Below are 17,220 nucleotides of genomic sequence, written 5' to 3'. Positions count from 1 at the left end.
ACAGAAATACATTTCATTTGACGTGCTGCAGAAGCGTTTTGCATATTAACATTTCAGAATTACCCCTGCTACTTATTTCATGCTACCCAAATTATACAAAGCTCCCAAAAACGAGTGCCTACTTTCAATTTTATAAGCTTTCTTTTACAGCATTAATTGATATAACACCATCTGAGAGACTTGAGCATTCATTTAGTTGATCAAGTAGCCTATAGACCTTTGTCATGGCTGCTGCATGGAGGGCGGCATAGCGACCAGCGTCTTCCGCTAGAATGCTAAAAACTTGCGTTTACAGCGTGAACAACTGGTAATTTGCGCTCCGAAAATGGGTTTCAATGACGTTTTTAATGGATAACAGAGTGTTTTTGTGACACGCAACTCAGAAATGTGTCTGTTAAAGCCGTTATAATCTGTCACGTGTGGTTCAAGCGCTGGTTCACGTGTCTGCCATCTGAAATACAGTGAAGAGAGAGAGAGAGCAAACCAGAGCACTGGCATGAAGCTTAACAGGTATGAAAGTCGAGCAATTTACAAAAATGAGCAATAAAAGTCTGTTATTGATCCTCTGCTGGCTGATCTGCTGTTCATTTTAATCGTGAGCCGTTTGTGTTTTATTTCGTGTGTTGTTTTCACCACGGTTTGTGTTTTTCTGTCATTTCGAAATGACACTAGTCTATATTTTCACTTTGTCACCGTTATTAAATCAGTGTGTCAGTGGCACAGTACAGGCTACGTGTGTGTGTCAAACATTTTGGTGAACTACATTAGTTTGGGCTGGTTATATATTTGAAATAAAGAGAAAATGTTGACTTTGAGAAGATGGTGTCTGGCAACGAGGGGAAAACGCCTCACAGCAGCTGTTTTCCATCCTATTAGATCGCATTTCTTTAAAAGATCAGTCCAGGGCCCGGTTTTTCAAAAGTAATCCACCAGGATTTTGGATAAGGGATTGGATCAAATCTTGAAAATGGGTTTTTCAAAAGAAAAAACGGATTACTTAATCGGATTAGATCACGTAATCCAATCTTGGTTTTGATCCGGATCAAACCTTTAGTTTGGGTTTTTCAGACCTTTTTTGTAGGAGCTGGATCACTTTGATCTAAAAAACCTGGATTAAACTGATCCCATCAGAAGGGTGGATTTAGCGTGGATTTCATGTCCAAAATGTAATGAAAACTCAAAAAATGTATTAAATAAAACTATATTTGGATCATGCAGTATCTTACGAGATATACTATTTATTCATAAGGTTTTTATTTTATTTGTTCATCTGTCAGGCTATAGTGAGTAATGGCTTTAACGTATTCAGCCTTTCAGTATAGGCCGACAGCAAAGTAGAAAGAGTTTGGCCTCATAAAATAATCCCCCAAACAGCTGTCAAAACTGACCAAAAACAATCAATTTTATTCTGTCACTAATTGATATATATATATATATATATATATATATATTCATCACAATGGAAAATATTTTTCTTTTTAGAATATTTATTAGTGATGCATGCAATGATTACAGAATAACAAAAAAAAAATTGCAAAGAATGGCAATCGCTGATTTTTTAAATCACTTTCAACAATTGCAAAAAGAGACTGAAAGGGCAAAAACACAGCTTCGTCTGGCAGAGAAACAACTGACTCTGACCAAACTGCAGCAAACCAAGGCCAATGACTTGAGATTCACCTCCTAAAGGCTACGCTCAGATAAGCTGCTCTCTCCACATCAGATGAGGAAGTCTGAAATTATTGTGGAGTTTTTGACATTAAGTCTTTTTTTTTTATTTACATCTATATTTTAAACTTATTATAAATATCCTCAATGTACAGTGTTGTAGGTCTCAGATGAGTGGACTGCTGAAAGAGGATGGGGTGGGGTTTTTCTTGTTTTTATTATTTATTATTATTTCAATAATTATTACATTTTTTTTAGTTTTCATTTCAAATAAAAAAAAAGTTATATTGACCCCACGCTGGCTATACTACTTGTCGCTCTTTACATATCTATAGTTCTACATTGTGATGTCCTATCCTGTTTGAGCACTGGTTATCCAGATTTAGTGATCCTGAAAAGTTCCTATCCGGATCAGATTAATCCAATCCGATGTTGCTTTGAAAAACTGGCTCAAAAAGTAAGCTGGATTACATGATCACGGATCGCAAAAACAGGATTACTAAATCTGGATCAATTTTATCCGGATTAAACCTTTTGAAAAACCGGGCTCTGGAGATGGTGCTGATGGACAACAGGATTAGTTCAAAGAGGATAAAAGCAGGTAAAATAGATTAAAACTATCGTTTCAAAGCTGTCCAAATGTGACCGTTTACACAAATCGGCTGCCGACCGGAAGTTCTTCGCATTCTCCTTGCATTCTTCATTTATATATATATATATATATATATATATATATATATATATATATATATATATATATATATATATATATATATATATGCATATGCAAAGCATAATGGGTAATTTTGCGTTCCAAGAAAAAGGTCTATAAAACAAGATGAAAGACTTAAGGAGCAGGCGAGTGCAGAAACTCTATTGAAAATACTGCGGTAAAACAAATATCCTTATGGTAAAGACATGCCACTTTGTTTCCAAGAAAGCTGGAAACCTGTAACCATGACTTAGTATTTGTTTTTCTATTTACAAAACAGGTGTTCAGCATTCTTCACAATGTCTTCTTTAGTGTTCAACATGGGAAAGAAGCCGATGAAGGTTTTTAACCCCTAGACCACAGGTGTCAAACTCAGTTCCAAAAGGGCCGCAGCTCTGCACAGTTTAGTTCCAACCCTAATTAAACACACCTGAGCAAGCTAATTGAGTCCTTCAGGCTTGTTTGAAACTACAGGTACGTGTGTCGGAGCAGGGTTGGAACTAAACTGTGCAGGGCTTCGGCCCTCCAGGGATTGAGTTTGACACCCCTGCCCTAGAGGGAGAGTATGTAGTGGGTAAGCGTTCATTTTTTAGGTGAACTATCCCTTTAATGTTCATAGATATATACACTAGATGTCGCCTGGCCTATTGTTGTCTATTGGACGGAATGCGTCAATAGCGCCGCCATCTTGCTACAGGGTAGCGCTCCTTTGAAATGAATGCGCGACCAAGGTACAGTGGAGGACTGTGGCCATCCAAAGCCAGAGATATACACATATATCTGTGATCGGGAGTTTTCCTGCATGTTAGTATGTAATTTTTTTTTTCTAATTACGAAAATTATAATTTTACATCACTTTTCTACATTGATGGATCAGTGACCGCACGGGCATTCCTGACAAAAAGCTTGTGTTTGTGTGTACAGAAATATACTATCCACCTCCCTGTTAAATCTGATCTAATCATGTCCTGAAACACAGCTCCTCTCCTGCTTTCACTGCTCATACTGACGGAGGGAGCGATTCGTTTGTGAATGAATCTCTGTTATGAACGACTCTTTCACTAACGTTAGCCGACAATAACACAAGTTTCTGGCAGCGCAGCATCTCGTTGTCATATTTCTTTTGCATTGTTTGCTGATTTTATTCAACAAAACTAGCATAAGCCGAGTGTTTAGTGCTAGTTGGAGATGCTTTGCCGTATGGTGAATGCAGTAAGAGACTGTTATCATCAATAACGTTACCTGATTAGCACAAAAGTTCAGAACATACAAAAACTGAAAGAAACTTAATATTACCTATGAAATGTTCTGCCTTTGTGCTTTGTTTTCTTTGTTTGCTCGTTACTACACCCGTAGACAGCGCTAAAGTCCCGCATCTTCACGTAATAACACTGTCTTGACTAGTGCACTTGTCCTGGGAGCACTGTACCAATATGGCGGCGCTATTGACGCATGCTCAGGGTCCCTATGCGATATCTAGTGTATATATCTATGTTTAATGTTAAACCGACCGTCCGTCACCCCCTGCAGGCATGAAGCTCCTGAAGCTGGAGTATGGAAGGCCGTTAGGGCCAAAACGTCTGCAACTAACGTGTTAACGCGTAATTGCGTGTTAACACGTAATTTACGCGTTAACACGTAATTTACGCGTTAACACGTTGGTACGTGTTAACACGTCATTTACGTGTTAACACGCAATTTACGTGTTAACACGTCTTTTTTTTAAACTAGTCTCATTTTAAAGTGCTATCATTTATTCATTCTTGAAACTGCTTATTTTAAAATGTATAATGTCATTTCACTAAAATCACAATAAATGTTTTGCAGTCAATGATCTGTAGCAGATATTTAGTATTATGAAAGGCCAGACATCTTCTGTTATGTTATGTTTGATGGCATAATAATGTATATTAATAATGTTTGTTATTCAGCTGCTGAGATTTCTTTAAAAAATGTGTCCAGAGAAATCAGAATGAGATTTATTTGACAAGTGTGTGCAAACACAAGAAATGTTTTGTGTGTTTTTTTTCAGGAGCACATATACATACAGTACACACATACAAATGAACACAGGAAAAAAGAATGGCATAAGTGGATAAAGTAAATAATACAACATTTTGGTTACAAATCATAAATAGTAAGGGTTGTGTATATTTATGACTATAAAAACAGGTAGCAACCAATCTAATAATAAAGATCGATAAAGATGTGTAGAGATATATATATATATATGTTTGCAGAACTTTGCACTAGATATTTTTATATATTTTTTATAGCTGGAAGCTCCAATCACCAAGACAAAACATTACTTTGTGCAAACGATGTAAGGTAAGCAAAGCCAAAATTATAATTTACTAAATCAAAAGTACAAGATAAAGTCAAAATAATGATTTAATAACTCAAATTTATGACTGAATAATTCTGTAGAAATTACATTACAACAATAGGCGGTAAAAAAACAACCATCTAAATATGTAATATAATTCTAAAGATGATTAATCTAATAAAAAAGATGTGTTTTTTTTTTTAAGAGAGTTATTGAATCATTAACTGAAAATTATGGGAAAATAGGATTTTTATATTATAAAACATGATATAGTTAAAATGTATTAAATAATTGAACATTCATATACTATTTGTAATTATAATGTGTGTGTGTGTGTGTGTATGTGTATATATATAAATAAGCACACACACACACACACACACACACACACACACACACCCCTTTGAACTTGTGGGGGAAACCAGAGCACCTGGAGGAAACCCAAGACAACAGGGGGAGCAGGGATGGGCAAAAATACACTGAACCACATTTTTAAATAAAATCCTTAATCCATCAATTTTACGTGTATCAATATAAACTACAAAATACAGCAGCCACAAATGTATCAAAGTAAAATACTATATATTTATTATTTTAAAAACATATAAAAAAAAAAAAAAATACATTTACAAGCGAGCAGAAAATTTCTTCGCCAACTCTCCACTAATAGGCATATTTGGTCAATTCCTTCACCATTACACTGACTATACTATGTAAACAATGTTTGACAGCAAGTCTTTAAGATGATCTCTTTAAAAAAAAAACATTTAATGCAAATGAGTTAGACTAGATCTCATCATTGTGTTTGACACCATCTCTTAACGGTCTTATATTTTAAAAAGGTGTTATATAAAGAGGTTTAGTAAAATATTTAATTAGAACTAAAAACCTGGTAAACACTTAAATTCTCAGCCCCAGAGTAAAGAGTTAACACATGGTTTGGAAAAAAAATAAATAGAATTAGTTTCTATATTTCTATTAAACTGTCAAACTGAGTGAGTATAGCCTGAACAAACAGAAAGCAGCTAACAAAGTTTAGAGGACAAGCTTACCTAAAAAAAAAAAAAACAAAAAAAAAAAAAAAAAAAACAAAGATGAAAATCAAATTTTCAAAATTCCCTGAGCTTTCTCTCAACTATAAACAGGTGTAAAGATATACAAAATAAAATACTTACGCTTTATTCACTCTTGGAAGTAAATCTCAAAGTACACAAAATATTATATAGTAATGGAAATGCAACAATAATGTTAACTTGGCTTTAAGGCTTAATCCAACTACAAGAACACTAATGAACAATATCACAACCACAAGTGAACAATATAATAATAAAATTTACTACTACTACTACTACTACTACTACTACTACTACTACTACTACTACTACTACACTTAAGAGCTGGGGAAAAGTGTTCCTCAGCTCTCTAGCTTCAGAGGGCTGTATTTAAAGCCAAACCACTCTGATTCAGGCAGATTCATAATGATTAGCAGCTGGGAGCTAATTAACCTGAGAGCTGGTGAGAGACAGAGAGAAAAGCAGGGTGGAGCACAACACAATATGCAGGGCCTACACATAAAATAAGGTTTTCGTGGTAACCAATGCAAAACATAAAACATGACATCTGTAAAAATGGACTTATCTGTTTTTGCAAAGTCTGGAATCTGGAGTTTTTGACCAGTCTGTATAGGCTGGAGTATTATTAAATATGTGTGTCTCATATACTGTATTTTGCCACTTTGCTATCTTTAGACAGACATCTTTCCTCTTCATTAACTATATAAGTGCACCTGCAGATCACAATTCTGACTTTTTAAACAACCATTTAAGTATAGGTGTCACCACTGTAGGGCTTATTTTTATGTGGTGTGTCTTATTGTCTTGCCATCTACATCAGCAATCCATCCAGAACTACTATTATTTGAGCAGTTTACTAATTTTCTCAAGATTTACTAATTTTCTCAAGACAATAAAATTATAAGAAATATAAAATTAATTAATTAATTACTACTGCTGCTGCTGCTGCTGCTGCTGCTACTGCTCCTATTCCTATTCCTATTCCTATTCCTATTCCTATTCCTATTCCTATTCCTATTCCTATTCCTATTCCTATTCCTATTCCTATTCCTATTCCTATTCCTATTCAGAGTTGGGAAGAAGTGTTCCTCAGCTCTCTAGCTTCAGAGGGCTGTATTTAAAGCCAAAACACTCTGATTCAGGCAGATTCATAATGATTAGCAGCTGGGAGCTAATTAACCTGAGAGCTGGTGAGAGACCATGGTGGAAAAGCAGGGTGGAGCACAACACAATATGCAGGGCCAACACATAAAATTGTGTTTTAGTGGTAACAAATGCAAAACATAAAACATGACATCTGTAAAAACATGACATCTGTAAAAATGGACTTATCTGTTTTTGCGAAGTCTGGAGTCTAGAGTTTTTGACCAGTCTGTATAGGCTGGAGTATTATTAAATATGTGTCTCATATACTGTATTGTGCCACTTTGCTATCTTTAGACTGACATCTTTCCTCTTCATTAACTATATAAGTGCACCTGCAGATCAAAATTCTGACATTTGAAAGAACCAATGAAGTATAGGTGTCACCACTGAAGGACTTATTTTTATGTGGTGTGTCTTATTGTCTTGGCATCTACATCAGCAATCCATCCATTTGTGCAGTTTACTCATTTTCTGAAGATTTTTTCAGTTCTTCTTTAACTTAAAGTCTTCGTTTACCCCCTTGGTGAACTCCAGTACACCGTCTTTAGGTGTTTTTTTTCCATTATATTATATTTTTTCATGGTATTGTGCATTATACCATTTTCAATGATTGTTGCCTTGCTCTCAAATATACCCCTGCCATTTGTCTGTTATTTTCTTTATATGAGCATAATTTCCATCAATACTTCAAGCATTGATGACCTTCTTAATACATTTTCTGTTCTGATCTCAAGTCTGGGCAAACAACTGAGAAAACATCAATCAGAGGCTGCATTTTATGTCATTATGTAGACTTTCAAAGTATTTTACAGTATTTAAAAAATACAAAAGACACTAAAGTATTTTGATACAAAATATAAAACCATTTTCATAAAGCATGCAAACTTCACACAGAAACACCAACTGACCCAGCCGAGGTTCAAACCAGTAATCTTCCTGCTGTGAGACGACAGTACTACCCACTGCGCCACCGTGTTGCCCATTTTTTCAAAATTTAAAAAAATAATATATATATATATATATACATATATATATATATATATATATATATATATATATATATATATATATATATATATATAATTTAAATATGAACTTGTATTTCATATACTTTGCAGATATTCACATTTTATCACATTTTTATATGGCTTGATAGCAAATCATATTTACAGTTATTTGAATACATCATGCACAAAGTATTTATATTTCCATTATTCTGTGTGATATATGTGTACTATAAGATGTGGCCATGTGTATTATTGGTGTTTTTAGGCCTCTAAATACTTTATGTATCACCACACTGGAGTGAAAATCCTTTTAATAGCGTTCTAGTCATGCTGCTTGCTTTCATATAAGAACCAACTAAATGTGACACTGCATAATTAAAAAAAAAAAAAGAATTAAAGAAATATGTCTTCATAAGAGTTATCATTATCTGAAAATGAATGTATATATATATATATATATATATATATATATATATATATATATATATATATATATATATATATATATATATATATAATTAAATGATGTATTTATAAATTTATTTATATGATATTTATTTGTAATTATATACTGTTTTATATTATATAATTGATTTGGTAATACTTTACAATAACAGTACTTTAATAATGATGTATTAATATGCAAACTAAACATTAGTTTATTATAAATTCATAATTCATGATGGCGACGTGGTGGCACAGTAGTGCTGTTGAATCACAGCAAGAAGGTCGCTGGTTTGAGCCTCGGCTGGGTCAGTTGGTGTTTCTGTGTGGAGTTCTGTGTGCATGTTCTCCCCGGGTTCGCTTGGGTTTCCTCCGGGTGCTTTGGTTTCCCCCACAGTCCAAACACATGCGATACAGTTAAATTAGGCTAAATTGTTCGTAGTGTATGAGTGTCAATGAGTGTGAATGGATGTTTCCCAGAGATGGATTGCAGCTGGAAGGGCATCTGCTGCATATAACATATGCTAGATAAGTTGGCGGTTCATTCTACTGTGGCGAACACAGATTAATAAAGGGAGTTAGCCGAATAGAAAATGAATGAATGATTTTATGATAAGTTAATGCATGCAATTATCATGAACTAACGTAAACTACAACATGAGTCACATGAGTTCATGTGTGAATAACAGCTACCTTAATTACTTGTTAGTACATGCTGTTGATTAATGTATTAATTCACATTTAAGTTTAAGCTAAAAGTAATTAACATGAAATCATAAGTTGTTAATGTATAATTATGTCATGACTTGGAGGGGCACATTACTGTTAACTCATCCTTAACTACTCATGAATTCCTGTTCATGTTTATGCTGCCAGAACACTTTTCTATTGTTTTTCAGAGTAACATACTAGATGGACGTGCATAAGGAGTTCATGAGTAGTTAAGAATGGATTAATGATGATGTGACCCTCCAAGTAAAGTCACAATATAATTACACATTAAGATATCATGAGTTCATGATGGTTAAATTAGGCATAAACATGTACTAACAATTAAGGTAGCCGTTATTCACACATGAACTCGTGACTCATGCTGTAGTTAAAGTTAATTCATGATTGGCATGCATTAACTCATCATTAGTTCATAATAAAGCAATGTTTAGTTAACATATTAATACATCATTATTCATGTAAAGTGTTACCCATGATGAACGACATTAAGCAGCAGCAAAACTCTGTTGCTTTGTATTTTGCTGCTTTCGGTTTGTATTTCTTAACGCACTTCCGCGTTCGTTACTCTCTCGTCATGATCTTGGATGATGAGGTAAGGTCACCGTAAGCTCAGCGTAGTGCTTAGGTCACTGCATCATGAATAATTCAAGTAAAACGTAGCTGCGGTGTCACGATGATTGTGTCTGTCGTAGCAGCTTGTAATCCTTCTCGTGAATATTAATGTGGTGATGCGCTCAATCGTTTCGTTACACAATGGCTACGTTGAGCCTACGTCATCTGCTCCACTTCCTTTAAAAGGAGCTCAACATATTTGGCAGCAAGGAATAAACTTATAAACCGTCCTTTTTAACACGAGCTCTGTTAAACCGTCATGAAATGCCCGCTATCCATACTGTTTTCTCATCATAACTTTTTAGCTCTGAAAAAAACGATTTCTTGTCAAAATAAAAGTCCCCCATAAACAATAGAAATAAAATGATCCTTCAGCATAAAGAAATGTAAGATAACGCTTATTTACGTCTGTTACAGTGTTAATTAATACGTTAGTTAACAAATTAGTGCTTACAAGAACCATTAATAAACAAATGTAACATTTTAATGCTGGAGTTCAGACTATAAGGTTTATAATTACACTAACAAATGCTTTGTTAATGGTAAATCATATTAATAAATGGTTAACAAACATGAAAAACATGTAAGTTGAAGCTGGGAATTCCACATACTCTAAAACCTGCATGTTATTCATGCTTGTTCACTAAAAAGACATCTATTTCAGACAGACTCCTCTGGGATCCACAGTTCCTCCTGATGGATGTGGTTCTTATTCTTCTTTTTCATTTGGTGGTTTACTCTGGATACCGTGGGTCTTGATCATCTCAAACAAACACGTTCTGTCTTGGTCACAGATGCGCCAGCGAGACCCGCATAGTCCATAAACAAACCTTTTATAAAATACATAATTTATCCAGGCCTTTTATATATTTATATTTTATATAAAAACTATAAATATACATTTTAATGAAATTTTAAGAACATTATATGCAAAAAAAAAAAAAAATCTATAGGGTAGGTTACAGGCTAAATAAATGCACCTCGTCAGCTGAACATCACTCTGGTCAACGTACGCCCTTCTGTTTAATGCTTCATAAAGAAAGATGACAGACACAATCTCAATAAACACTTGATGCTTGCTGTCAACTAGGCTAGGTAATTAAGGGCATTTGTTATAACATTTATAGGATCTGTTGTTGTCAAATAAGTTTCCTTATAATATTTTTGTAGAAAATCTGTTGTAACCCATGTTTCTGGCTGTTTACAAACCAGTCTCTCCAACGTGGGTATCATAATTAAACGCGGGTTACCAGGGTGATAATTCATTTCTTTGTCTTTAATCTGGAGCATCAACATAACATTCACAAACAGCATTACAACAGCATTGCATCTGCCGAACTTTTCTCCACTTCCTTTTTTTTCCTCTCTCCTACTTTCCGGTGCACCTCCCTTAAAGGAGCCAGAGTACATCAATAACTTTCACAACTAACAGCTATTAAACTTTGCACCAGACATTTTTTAAAGTAAATAAAAAATCTTTCTAAGTAGATTCAATACCATTTTTACATTTAAGTATTAATTATTCATTCATTTTCTTGTCGGCTTAGTCCCTTTATTAATCCGGGGTCGCCACAGCAGAATGAACCGCCAACTTATCCAGCAAGTTTTTATGCAGCGGATGCCCTTCCAGCTGAAACCCATCTTTGGGAAACATCCACACACCCATTCACATACACACTCATACACTACGGACTATTTAGCCTACCCAATTCACCTGTACCGCATGTGTTTGGAGTGTGGGGGAAACCAGAGTACCCGGAGGAAACCCACGCGAAGGCAGGGAGAACATGCAAATTCCACACAGAAACACCAACTGAGCCGAGGTTCGAACCAGCAACCTTGCTGTGAGGCGACAGCACTACCTACTGCGCCACTGCCTCGCCCAGTATTAATTAACAAATTATCAATTAAAATAATGAGTAAAATGTAAGGTTACACTGTAGTGTGCCTTATCACCAGTAAAATAACCAGCCTTTGTATTTAATGTATATATTTTCTTCCAATGTATCGCATCCAAACTAAATTGTGGCCAGTTTTACTTATTATACTGTGCTTTGACTGGCTATGTAGTTCAAAAGCAAAATTGTTAGCTATAGTATTGAAAAAATATAATTCACAATTTAAAATCCTGGCCCTGCAGTTATCTCTCTCTGAAAAAAAAATTATAGCCTATAGCCTACTCGTTTCAGTTTAGGCTATGGGACTAAATTATTTTTATACTTACATTATTTTATAAAAACATTTAATCTTATTATAAATTAGCTTATATATATTTATTTATTTGTTAAAAGTGACACGATTCTCCCCAGCTGTTCTTTTTAGGCTTACAGGACCTTGTCACAACAATGAACAGAATAACAACAACCTGCTAATAATAATAATAATAATAAATTATTATTATTATTATTATTATGGTAATATTTGATTACCTGCCACTATAAGCAAAACCTTAAAATAGGTGTCATTATGTCCCAGTTTGCATATCTCTTACTGGCTGTTATAAAATTAAGTAAATGCAAGAGATGAGCCGCAATTCTGTTTCCCTCTAACATACAAACTTTTATTTTATATATGAAAGACAATTGCAGCACACCTTGAGTGCATGCATTTGTTTTTTTTTTGTTTTTTTATAACTGCCAGAAACTCTTTTGAGATTGTGCCTATAGGCAGTTGGTCAAATAATAACAATAAGGCTATTAATAAAGCCAGTTATTCTGTTCATGGCTGTGACAACATCCTGAAAGCCTAAAAAGAAAAGCTGGTGGGAATTGTGTTGGTTTTAACAAATGAATAAATTAATAAGCTAATTTATAATATGCTTAAACCATCTTTTTTTTCATTAGCCACACTTTATTCTGTGTGTGTGGTATTTATGACCCAGATGTGTAGCCAATGAAACAAAATGCTTAAACATTAAAATGTAAGGTTTAGAAAATTAAAGTATAGAAAATAAAATTCCCAGGGAGAGACAGTACTGTTACTGCAGACCAGGGTTTTGTTGCATTGTAAATTATATTTTTCCACACTATAGGCTATGCAGTGCAACAACTAACAATTTTTCTTTTGAAATAAATAGCCAGTCAAAGCACGGCACATTCCAGTATTATGATATTAGCTTATAATAATAATTGTCAGGAATCCTTCTGGACAATCAGATTCATTCACTGCACCTGCACAGCCCCAATCACCAGACCAATCACCAATCACCTTCTCCTGTTGCTCATCATCGCTCACACTACATAACCCTGTAAGCCTGGAACAATCACTCATTTATGGTCTGATTTATTTGTTATTACCCAGACTCATTTCTCTACAGTGTGACAGCATTTACCTGATAATGTAGCCTGCCTGCCTGCTCACCAGTTTGTTATCCTGTCTGTTATCTTGTCCTGTGAATCCTGTACGGTGTTTACCTCTACTGGCATCATCTTGTTTCAGTTACAACCTGAAGTTAAGTTCTGTTTGTTTGTTTTCTTTTTGTTGGTATTGATGATATTTCTTTACTTAACAACCTCAAAATTGTTTAAAGTATCATTAAATATCCATTCTCTGTTAATCTGCCTTTGTCTTCTCTCTGATCCATAATAATAATAATAATAATAATAATAATAATAATAATAATAATAATAATAGTAGTAGTAGTTTTTATTATAGTTATTCATAATAATATTAGACATTTGTTTGGACGTGCTCTTTTCAAGCAGCATTTTTTTTCATTCTGCAGGCTGTTCGCTCTGGCAGTTGGTCAAATATTTGTTAGCTAGCCTATCATTAAAAAGCAGAGTTATTCTGCAATCAGGTTATGTGCTCCATCAGGCACAATCTTAATAGTATCTTGTAGTGTGCTATGCCACAGGTTTCTTTGTCTTGTAGTGTGTGCATGTTTAAGGTTTGTGTGCACTGTAACCAGATTTCATTATCGGTTGGGATTTTAAAACTCCTGCAGCAAGTTAGGAGAAAATGAAAGCACATTAGAATGAGGAAAAATCAGATGCTTATGACAATCTTTAACATAATGACAAATTAAAAATGTAGCAAACAAATGACAGGGGTTTGTGACCCAATTACAGTGGAGCATTAAAGAAACCCTCATTTCCCACAGAACAAAAGAAATCATCTATTCATGGGCAGGAACAAAAACATACACTTGTATCTTTCTTGGAAAATATATCTTTTTAAAACTCATTTGATATAATTTGTATCTTTATTTTAATGAATTTTTTTGTTGGTCTGTTATCTACAAAATGAGCAAGAAGAAAGAATAGCATGAAGTGCACAAGTCAGCTATATGCTTGAACACAATCTTTCATATTATGTGCAATATTTACATTTCTAGAGAAGCCCGTTTTAAACTTTTTGATTTATTACTGACATTTATCATTCATTGCACTGATCACTTTAAATGAGCCAGGGCAGGCTTTACAAGCTCTTTGCAGCACTGACCTTGTTCCCAGATCACTTCGGAAGAACGAACTTGGTTGGATGAATGATAGAAGAAACTCATTGTGAGAAAGAAGATGCTCTGTGCATGCCCAACCACTTTTTTTTTTTTTTTTTTTTTTTGAGAGTCGCCGAATTGTGCCAGCCTGTTAAGATGAAAAATTGCTTACAGCACCTTTAATATTTTAAAGAAAGTATTGAAGTTTGCATAAGTAACAATTGATCGACCCATATCACAAGAATTTTTGTTTTATTGGATACTGTGGCATAATACTGTGAAAATGTCCTTGGTTAGTTAAAGATAATGTGGGAAATATTATTTTAAATTCACTTCATATTGAATTGACCTAAACTGCATGTGTTACCCACTACATTGCAAAGTTACTTGACAAAAATATCATGGACCATTTGAGTTTAAGTTCTTGCATGCAGTTTTCAAAAACAAGCTAATGAATGAAAAAAAATGACATTCAGTTAAAGATTCAATAACTCTTTTAGAAAGGAAAAAAAAAAGTTTGATTAGATTAATCATCTTTAGAGAATTAAGTTACACATTTAGATGGTGATTTGTCGCCATCTATTGTCGTTATGTCATTTCTACAGATTTTAGTCATATTTTGAGTTAATAAATCATTATTTCGACTTTTTGTCTTGTAATTTTGATTTAGTATATCATAACTTGGGCTGTTCTTACCAGGCAGAAAAGAGCTTACAGTTTTATCAAAACTTGTCAATTATTTATTGTCAATTGTTTGCACACAAGAGTGTTTTGTCTTGGTGATTTGGAGCTTCCAGTACAGAGACCAAAAGTATATAGTGTAAAGTTTTGCAAACAATAAATGTATAAAAAGTTCAAATAAAAAAAAACTCTTAAGTGCCATCTAGAAATCACCAAATCAGACACAAGAAGATTGCAGTGGACTGTCAGGACAGCGGAGAGGATTAGTGCACCTGCCCAACCTCCAGATCTCTACACATCTTTATCTCTATAGATCTTTTTTTATTAGATTAGTTGCTACTTGTTTTTAGTCATACATATACACAACCCTTACTGTATATGATTTTGTAACCAATGTTTTATTATTTACTTTATCCACTTATGTCATTCTGTGTTCTTGTGTTGATTTGTATATACTGTATGTTTGCACACACTTGTCAAATAAATCTCATTCTGATTTCTCTGCACACACATTTCAAAGAAATCACAGCAGCTGAATAACAAACATTATTATTTTACATTATTATGCCATCAAACATAACATTACAGAATATGTCTGGCCTTTTATAATGCTAAATATCTGCTACAGATCATTGACTGCAAAGCATTTATTGTGATTTAAGTGAAACTACTTTACACATATTATAATAAGTAGGTTAATTGGAGAAATGAGTAAATGATAGCACTTTAAAAATGAGACTAGTTAAAAAAAACGTGTTAACACGTAAATGACGTGTTAACACGTACCAACGTGTTAACGCGTAAATGACGTGTTAACGTGTAAATTACGTGTTAACACGCAATTACGCGTTAACACGTTTGTTGCAGACGTTTTGGCCCCAACGGCCTTCCATACTGGAGCTTGTATGTCGCTGAATACTTCACAGTAGGCTACAGGTGAGTGTACATGTGGAGAAGTTAATGGCATTCGGTGACTGCGTTGGGAAAGCAGCTAGAGATGACCGTGAAGTGAAATCCTGTGACAACAGTGTGTGAGGCGCGACATGAAGCGTGCTAAACGTCGACCTTTCTGTGTTTTCAGGTATGAAGCCTTCGGGAAAACTGTGAAATACGACATGTGTCGTTGTGTAAATAGCACATTGTGAAGTGAATTCTTTGTTTAGGTTAATTTGTGCTGCCAAACACAATGTTAATGCTGATTGTAGTCGAGTTAATCGCGGATTCAGATGGTAAGTACAATGTAAATGGTTCAGTTTTAGCCTAATGTTTACTGTTAAACGCTCCACCTGTGTTTTCAGGTAAGTTTACTAAAGAGAAGCGACGCTACTTTGTCAGTCCAGCTTAACACAATTACACACACGTGATGGTATATAACTTATTCTACTCTTCCTGACACACATAAAATAAATATAATATGCTGCATGTGGTATTAACTGGAAAGTAAGCTTGCGTATCATTTAACGTCAGCATGCTAATCATGCTAAAACAAAGTCTAGATGCATATTCAGATTTATTAGACTGTTTTATAACTGTTTATGATGATGGTAATTGCAATGTACGTTTTTAAGGCTAATACTTGCAGTGGTATTTGCAATGTAAATTTTAAAGGCTATGCTTGCAACTATTTTGCAATTACCATCATCATTAACAGTTATAAAACAGTCTAATAAATCTGAATATGCCATCGTGATGTTGCATCTGCGTTGTCAGGTAAAGCAGAGGAGGAAAACCACGCTATTTGCCAAACCTGCTCCACACAATGGTAAGTACATAGTATTTAATTAAAAACGTCAGCTTTTAGTGCTATATAATGCATTATATACTGAATATGTGTCGAATTATCTGCTGTTTTGAGTCGAATTGATCGCTGATTCGGAGTTAGTGTTGCTACATCATTCATGCTGACTTAAAGTCTAGAATTGATGGCGTATTCAGATTTATTAGTAGCGAAAACCGTTTTAAAATCTCAATATAGGTAGTTTTTTAACGCTAATGTGCTTGATTTTGGATCTGCGTTTTCAGGTCAAGCAAAGCAGAGGGGGGATCCATGCTATTTGTCAGTCCAGCTGCACACAAGTGATGGTAAGTATGTAATTTAAACGTCAGTTTTCATGCTATGTAATCATTATATGCTGAATTCGTGTCGATTTATCTGCTGTTTTGGGTCGAATTGATCGCATATTCGGAGTTTTTATAACTTGTATTACTGTTATTATCATCAGGATGATAAATGCAAGCACTTTTGATGTGTTTGAACCTTAAAATATACTTAAATTCGCTGTTATTTTTATTTGTTTAACCCCGAGTGTGAGCTGTGTAGAGTGAGGCGCTCTGAGGCGCGGCCGCCATCTAGCGCATGCGCGGCGCACTGCACGCTCACA

The 17,220-nt window shown here is 34.5% G+C and overlaps 1 protein-coding gene across 2 annotated transcripts in view; it reads left to right on the top strand.

Moving 5' to 3' along the window:
- The first annotated feature begins 15,742 nt into the window (after positions 1-15,742).
- The window catches only part of LOC137489791 (suppressor APC domain-containing protein 1), a 57,735-nt gene continuing 56,257 nt past the window's right edge, over positions 15,743-17,220 (top strand). For both annotated transcript variants that reach the window (XR_012402659.1, XM_073949017.1), the window contains exons 1-3: positions 15,743-15,920; positions 16,550-16,601; positions 16,862-16,921. Coding sequence is in view for 1 of the 2 variants with exons in the window: in XM_073949017.1 (XP_073805118.1) it covers positions 16,599-16,601; positions 16,862-16,921 (63 nt within the window). In the remaining variant the exon portion in view is untranslated. The remainder of the gene's footprint in view (positions 15,921-16,549; positions 16,602-16,861; positions 16,922-17,220) is intronic.

Source organism: Danio rerio, chromosome 4, assembly GCF_049306965.1.
Source record: "Danio rerio strain Tuebingen ecotype United States chromosome 4, GRCz12tu, whole genome shotgun sequence".
Taxonomy (NCBI): Eukaryota; Metazoa; Chordata; class Actinopteri; order Cypriniformes; family Danionidae; genus Danio; species Danio rerio.
This window is presented reverse-complemented; position numbering and strand designations above follow the sequence as displayed.